The sequence below is a fragment of the Xiphophorus hellerii genome, chromosome 12, assembly GCF_003331165.1.
Source record: "Xiphophorus hellerii strain 12219 chromosome 12, Xiphophorus_hellerii-4.1, whole genome shotgun sequence".
In the NCBI taxonomy this organism is placed as follows: Eukaryota; Metazoa; Chordata; class Actinopteri; order Cyprinodontiformes; family Poeciliidae; genus Xiphophorus; species Xiphophorus hellerii.
In genome coordinates, this window is record NC_045683.1 from 31,515,621 (window position 1) to 31,523,366 (window position 7,746).

Consider the following 7,746-nt stretch of genomic DNA (forward strand, 5'->3'; position numbering starts at 1 on the left):
CCACATTAAGGATAGAGCTGACCCCTGCACCTGAACTTGGATGCTCTCAAAGGCTTCAAAAATAAAAATCTATATTCTTCTTCATCATTCATGTTCTAAATGTCTTGTATTGCAGCTGAATGGTCAGTTTTGCAGAATATGGGTCTTTATCACACTCAGATATGTTTTTCTCTATACTGTAAATGTTCTTTAGTCATAACATCTGTTTTCTGTTTGCTCATGCAGTTGTTTAGCTGATGAGGTCCATCCTCCACTCCTTGGCTTATTGCCCACAGGTCCAGGTCGTCTCTTGAGGACATCATGACCCAGACATCAGAGGATTCGTGCTAGTTTATGTTTTTCAGCAACAAAGCCTGTTGATGAAAAACAAGAAATTATGAAGCTTTTGTCTACATTTCCTGTAGACAAATACGGTGAATTTATTTATCTGTTAGCAACAAAATACAATGACTAGACATACATCCCATTTGAGCAGTAGTTCCATTTGTTCAGCAGCTGTTCTTCACACTATATTTGATAAAGGAATTTATTTTGAAGAACAAGTCATAGCGGTTCCGGAAGTAGAGGCGCTTCTGTTTTCTAGTTTTAATCGTGTTTCCTCCAATTGCTAACAGCTTCTGTCAGTATCTTGTTTTTTAATTGGTCAACAAGTATTTTTTTTTATTGTTGACCAATCACTGCGCACTTCATTTGGCCGTAGTACACACTTGTTCCCACTAAGCGGGACGCTGAAGGTGAGAAGAATTTTATGTTTAATAGTGAGTGTAAGTGAGTCAGTTTCGGATTTCCAGAGTGAAAAGTGCATATAGTGCAGAGCTAATTACACCCGTGCTGAGCTCAGACACATTAAAGTAGCTGTCTTTATGTTGTTTAGCTGCTAATGGCTAATGCTAAAGCTAACCGCTGCCCTCTGCATGTGTCTTCATGTTCCAGGAGGAAGACCCGACGGGAACCATGGGGGTTCTGTCCACACTCATGAGGGGTCTGGTTCGAGGTGCGGACAGGATGTCTGAGTTCACCAGTAAGCGCGGCCCCAGGACCCTCAACAGAGGCCGCAGCTGCCGCCCCGCAGGGGTGAAGCTCCCCAGCAGGAAGTTCCTGTCGGTTCGGGCCATGATTCCTGAGTTCGTGGTTCCTCATCTGGAGGGATTCAAGCTGAAACCCTACGTCTCGTACCGGTCACCAGCCGGTACGGAACCTCCGCTGACAGCAGAGAGTTTATTCGAACAGGTCGTAGCCCCCCAGATCACCAGAGACTTTAGGAAGGGCACATTCAACAAGGACCAGCTGGAGAAATATGGATTTGAACCCACACAGGAAGGGAAGCTGTTGAAGCTGTATCCTAAGAACTATGTGCGTTAAGTGGATGGGAGACCATCACTTCATGTTCATCATCACAGAGGGGACTGCAAACTTGTCATTTCTTAAGTGTTCAATCTGGAAATAAAATTTGAGTCGCTCTACACATGATTTGTAGCAGAATGTCATTTACGTGTCAGGGTTTAGTAATTCAAATCTGAAGGTAAATGTGGCGTTATTTAATTAAAAAAAAAAAAAATCTTTTAGAAGTTAAAGAACCCCAACCAAAAAGCTGCTGTTTCCACTGCAACATGAATAAACAGCGATCAAATGAACGAGTTGCTTTTCACTGGTGAATTGTCACTCAAAGTTTAAAGGTGTCAGAAAAGCCACAGGAAGTAGAACGTTTTCAAGTTTAATTCTAAAATCCTCTCAAATACTGAACATTTTCTAATGAGTCAGTGTTAAGCTACATGCCATCAACATTCAGCATGTCTGTCCTTTTTAGAAAAAAGGGCAAAAAACTGATTCACAGGATTTTTATACAGTTTAGATCAGAGATATACAAAGTGTGACTCTTTTTACTGATAGTGTGGCCCCCAGCTGCAATTCAGGAATGATACAAAGTTGGCCCTCCATCACAGGTGGTTGATGGAGATTTAGATTTTTATTCGTAATCTGAGTGAAATTATTACTGACAATCTTCTTGCAGTGGACAAATTATTTACTTTTTTATACTAAGCAGAACCAAATACATCAGGAGACTTTAACAAAAGCCAACTTTGCAGCACCAAAATCAACTTTTATCTAATTCACTAAACTTGGATTTATATAGCAAGCATTTTGAAAGAAAGTGACCTAATTCCTGTTCTTATGACTGACAATAAATTTGTTCAATCAAGCCTCTTATATGCAAAATCCTTTTTAAGTTTTATTTGTGCATAGAATAACATTGCTTTCCTTCAAAAAAACAACAAAATAAATACAAAAAAATCGACTACTTTATTTAGTTAAAATTTTGCACATTTAGTTTAGGCAACCCCCCCCCCCCCCAAAAAAACTAATTTTACTAATTTTTTCTTATTTTCTTGGCCCACGAGTCCTTTTGACTTGATGATTTTGGCTCACATGACAAAGTTTGGAGACTTCTGGTTTATATTATGTGACTACAATAGATATAAAAGAGGGTTAAGTGTGCGCCTGACGAACCACTTCTGTGTTGGTTTGGGTCAGTTTTCTGCCAGAGGTCACCAGATGTTTCTAAAACACCAAGCACCACAGACCCTCTGCCGTAGGGCCGTCTCACTGCTGCTGCTGCAGACATGGGAGGTGTGTATTATAAAACAATGTCATAATCAAAATAGACGTTTCTGCTAAGTGAACCTCGTGTTTTGCAGGAGAGTGGTCTACGTGCTCGTTGCATCCTCTGCTCAGTTCAGGTGTTTATGGGATGCATGGCTGCAGCTCAGTCACTGTTGGTGGGACTCCTGTCGGGACGTTTCTGGAGTCCAGTCCCAGCGCCACACATGCAGCATGTGGTCGTAGAATGAGCAGCTAGCTAGCAGACAGGACAGTGGCGGAGCGTCATGACCCGGGCTGGGGGCCGGTGTCTCAGCAGGACTGCGGGGGGGCGGTCCACTCGCCTCTGGAATGTACCGACCTGCATCGTCCTCCAGGGACGTGTCGAAGCTGGCAGTTGGAGACTCGTACTGAATGCGCAAGTGTCCTCTGCTCTGAGCGAGGCTTTCCTTTGGTTCTGTGGCAGGAGGGGAGTGCGGCGCGGGGTCCTCCAGGGACAGCCTGGACCAGTCGGCTCCATAGGCCAGAGAGTTGTGGAGGATGTAGGAAGCAACGACGGGACAGGCTCCTTCGCTGCCCTCTGAGCAAACACACACACAGATACAAACCATCAGCAGTTGTACTGAATAATACAAATGAAAAACTAATCCTTCAACCTTCCAATTTAGTTTCAGCATTGAGTTCTCATATTTGCACCTGGAGTGAATCTGATAAGTCTGAAATAAAGTAGAGCTGTCTTAGTTAGAATGTTGCCATCGGAATAATCATTGCAGAATGGTACAGATCTGGCCTGTGACAGGTGATGCTTCCTACACATATTAGATACAACATATTAAATTTTAATGGTCTTAAATTGAATTGGTAATCACACAGTTTTGCCATTTCTTAGATCAAAAATAAATGCTTAGAGACTCAAAAAGAAAAAATTCCTTCAATTTTGGTTTTTTAGTTGAATACTGAAGCTTCTTGGAGTTTCTTTAACCAATGTTATTTAAAAACTGGTGCATCAGTCTCCTGTTAAAAATTTAAAGCTCAACAGTGATATATTTTAACTTTGGAATCTGCACCAATTAAACTGAACATTCAGTTTCATGAATGTTTGACTCAATGAATTGAGTCAAAATAAATCAAACGCTATTGTGAGCAGCCGTGTTTCTATGCTTAGTAAGTCAGAAAAAGAACATTGAGTTAGAAACAGTAATTAAGAATTGGGAGCAGCTTTTCCTCGTCGATATGCTCATACCAACCTAAGGCCTGCTGGCAGTGGAGGATGTGGAAGTCATTATGCATGCAGGCAGCCAACAGCAGGTACTGATTGCTGGGATGCCACTTCAGCCTCCACACCCCGCCTCCCACAGCGCTCTGCCCGAGGGGCTGCCGCATGTTCCTGCCGTCCCACAGCAAGACCTGCTCATCATAGCTGCCGAAGGACAAGATTGGAGCACGATAACATGGCGACCAAATACAACGCAACACCCAGCAGGAGGCTGTTCCTTTAAAAATGAGGATACTGACCTGCCTGTGGCCAGAATGTGCTCCAGATGAGGGCTGCTGTGAATACTGCACACACCCATTGAGTGCCTGAAGCAGAAAAGCGCAGAATTTACCAGCAAGGTTTGGCAGGAAGGACATCAGCAGTGATACACACACAAACACACAAATCTCTGTCTCTACCTTTTACTGGTGAAAGCAGGGCTTGAAGGAGCAGCTCTGAGATCCCAGCCTTTCAGTTTGCAGTCGTCCCCCCCTGGGAAGAAGGTTCCAATATGAACACTAAGGCTGCTCAATGTAGGGCAAATATGTCATCACAATATCAGTCTGGAAAACACTCAAATTGCAAAGGTCTGTTTGGAGTGCAATGAAATTTGACTAATATATTCCAAGTGTTATAAGGCTCCATTTACATACAGATGTAATATGTAACACAGAGGCTCACTGCAGCTTTCTGATCTATTCAGATTACAAAGAAAACAGCCACACTTTTCCAAGCTCTTAGCGCCACTTTGTGTTTGTCACATAAAAGCCACTGAATTTGTGGTCGTCACGTAACAAGATATGAAAAATTACAAGAGGTGTAAATGTTTTTCAAAGAAACTCTGTAAACAAAGGGTTGTGTTTGGTGATGCTGTCAGTAACGGCAGGCGCTGCATGGATCAACATGAATAGCTTTGAACATTAAAGAATAGTGCAGAATTTAATGTGTTTGTGTGAGGTTGAGTCTTCTTCAATTGTTTTCCATCCATATAGGGTCATTATATAGCACAATCAACTATTTTGTCTCCCGTTGTTATAGAAATGCTGTATATAACTTATGTGACTTAAAAGAAATTTGACATGGTAATTTTAACACCTTCAAATTGGGCCTCTGTCTCTTTATAAACTCTTGCTCTTTCTGAAACGCTGCATCAGTAAGTCATCACAACATGGCTCCTCTATTAACCCTTTAGCAACGTTGTTTTCAAGCTCCGATGAGAAGTAGCTCTTATGAGTTCAGCAGCTGAGCAGTTCTGCCAAGGGTTTGCTAATTGCTGCTGGCTAGTCTGAAGGAACTGAGGTTGGCAGTCACACAGGAGGGCTGCTCTGTGAGGCGGAGGCTGTGAAGCTCCGAGGAGGAGCTGTGCGGAAAAGGTGGAGCTAGGTCCAACCAAGCATTTTGAAGAGTAAAGGATTTCTCAAGCATGCATGAAAGAATCCCACCTGCAGATTTCTCATGAGGGAATAACATTATAACATAATGGAAAGCTCAAAGGAGTTGGTTTTACATAATATTTCCCCTTTAAAGCCTGCCAAATCCTAGACCAAATGATTTTATTCTGGGCTATGTTCTGAAACTATCCGATCAATCACTTCGACATTTGCAGGAACTACAGAATGATGGGAAGCAGTTGTGTTACCAGAATAAAGCAGCTGTGTGTTCCAGTAAGAGAAGGCTGTGATCCAGGCCTCAAAGTCATGAGCTTTCCATTGGGACAGAGCCATCAGAGCTCCTTCAGCCAGGGAGAACACACCGACGCAGCCCGCAGAATCACTGCACGCCACCCGGATGTCACTGCTGCTGGGAACAGAAGGGTCTGCTTCATATGGCCTCTGATTATCCACCACTGGAAATTTGACTGAAGAAAAACAGCAGCAGGAGTTCTCGCAGCTTACAGTACCTGTCCATTCTACCAGTGGACCAGTCCAAAGACAAAGCCAGCCGCTCTGCTCCAACTTCCACGCTGCACATAGTCTGCAGACTGCGCCCACCTTCCTACTGGATACACACATTCATGAGTAAACACCACAACACCAGCTGTGAAACAGATGCTAATGGAAACAAAACGTTCTAAAATAAGAAACAGTATACATGATAACTCCAGACCATTACTGAGGCACAGTCATGTCATGGCTTAATCTAATGTTGCTGTTATCCGAAGACATCAGTGGGATTCTTCTGAAGCTGCAGTTCTCACCTGATTATCCAGCAGAGTGTAGAGGTGCAGCTCTCCTGTAGCAGCAACCATTCCCAGCAGCGGCCTGCCCGACACAGGGACGTGGCACCTGGCCACGAGGGAAAACATTGAACAGAAAGGAAATTATCACAATTGCATTCGCGCTAATGAAGCCCGACTTCTCACCATTTAAGATCTAAAATGGCTGCTGTGTCCAGGCGCTGCAGCTCAGTGAGAGGAGGGCTCATCGGACCCTCACGGCGAAACTGAAAAAGGTAGAGGCGGCCGGTCCGGCTGGGCGCGGCGTCCTCTCCGCCTTCCTGCAGCATGAATGACATACAGCAGACATGAGCGTGTAACTACACCGTATGGCATGATCACTATTCAGTTCAGTACTCTGTGCACATATTATTTTTTGCATAGCTGTTTAAAGTTGCACCACGTCATCTGTCAGGCTAGGTTTGGACTCGTGGTCCTTACGATGCCTTTATTACTGCTTATGGTGTGTTGAGGGTGCTGTGGAATTTTTTGCCCAATTTTCCATTTCCAAGAAATAGTGACATGTCTCCTGGACACCTTCTTCCTCATGTTCCTACATGGCTTCTTTAAACAGTGGCTTTCGTTTTAGCAGCTCTCCGGGCATTTTCCCAATACATTTTATGTAGGAGCATCAGGGTAAAAGGTCAAGTACAAATGAACATTTCATTTTTCATGTTTGTATTTTGCTAGAAATTAATTTAGACCATGTAACATTTTTCTCCCAACTAACTTGGGTTGGTATATCAAATAAAATCCAAATAAAATGCAACATGTGAAAAAATTATGACAAAACACTGAAGGACTCAAATTTCCCAATACTTCTAGGTCCAAAGTTGTCCATTTTTCTCTTGATTTGTTTTTATTTTTTCCCCAAATCATTTTTTTTTTATAAATGATGATAGTGGCGCATGTCACATTTTGTACAATTATTCTCTTTTTGCAAGGGTATTATGGTTTTGTAATTTTCTTCTCGCTACTGTTTTTATTTGTTCCATTTTTCACTCTAATTAATAATAAGCTAGAAAACAAATCGCAAAAGTTTTAAGATTAACAAAGGACTTTGAAATTGCGCTGGTCAGTGTTGGAATGTATTCCCTCGTTCTCTAACAGGTTGAGGCGCATCTTATCTCACCGCTTTCTGCAGCTGGTATGTCCCACATGCCAGGATGTCGTGGCTGGGGGACAGCGGACACCACTCCACCGTGTCCGCGCTCAGTTCCGTGTCAAATACCTGCAGACTGCGGGTCCTTGACTTCCAAGCCATGGCCACCTGGTCTGCATAACGCTACCGTGTTGGTTGGTTTGGTGGCAGCTAAAAATTAATAACAGTACAGTCTTGTTTAGTTAAGTAATACATTTCATCCCAAGCTAACTCCCGTTAAGCTAACTAAGCTAACAAACAATGTGGTAACAACAACCTGAGTTTACCTTCTGGCTAAACTCTCGGGGAAGGTGGGGTTTGGTCATAGGTAGACATTTAATTTAGTATACTTGCTAACTTACCTCAACAATGGTTAGCTGTACGAAAAAGCTTGGAAACAAAATTCACGCGCTGCCGAAGCAGAGTAAACGCTGTGCGTTCTTACGTCATCACTGTGCGTAGTGCTGCATTCAGAAACCAAACAGAGTGTTAATGGGAAGTGTCAGCAGGTTAGAAAGACTGCACACTGTATATTTG

General features: G+C 43.0%; 2 protein-coding genes across 3 annotated transcripts; one reads left to right on the forward strand and one right to left on the reverse strand.

Moving 5' to 3' along the window:
- The first annotated feature begins 586 nt into the window (after positions 1-586).
- Positions 587-1,543, forward strand: mrpl41 (mitochondrial ribosomal protein L41). Its single transcript, XM_032579433.1, has 2 exons — positions 587-734; positions 934-1,543. Exon 2 carries the CDS (start codon positions 955-957, stop codon positions 1,360-1,362), a length of 408 nt encoding a protein of 135 aa, XP_032435324.1. The 5' UTR covers positions 587-734; positions 934-954; the 3' UTR covers positions 1,363-1,543.
- Positions 1,544-1,698: 155 nt separating this feature from the next.
- Positions 1,699-7,674, reverse strand: dph7 (diphthamide biosynthesis 7). Of its 2 annotated transcripts, none has more exons than XM_032579423.1 (10): positions 7,572-7,674; positions 7,201-7,380; positions 6,216-6,349; positions 6,051-6,138; positions 5,754-5,848; positions 5,493-5,650; positions 4,273-4,345; positions 4,114-4,179; positions 3,846-4,018; positions 1,699-3,178 (listed from the first exon to the last, which is right to left on the reverse strand). In XM_032579423.1, exons 2-10 carry the CDS (start codon positions 7,330-7,332, stop codon positions 2,769-2,771), a joined length of 1,329 nt encoding a protein of 442 aa, XP_032435314.1. In that variant the 5' UTR covers positions 7,333-7,380; positions 7,572-7,674; the 3' UTR covers positions 1,699-2,768. The 2 variants fall into 2 exon arrangements, with proteins under 2 accessions (XP_032435314.1, XP_032435315.1); XM_032579424.1 differs by having other exon boundaries at positions 7,497-7,609.
- Between the last annotated feature and the right edge of the window lie 72 nt (positions 7,675-7,746).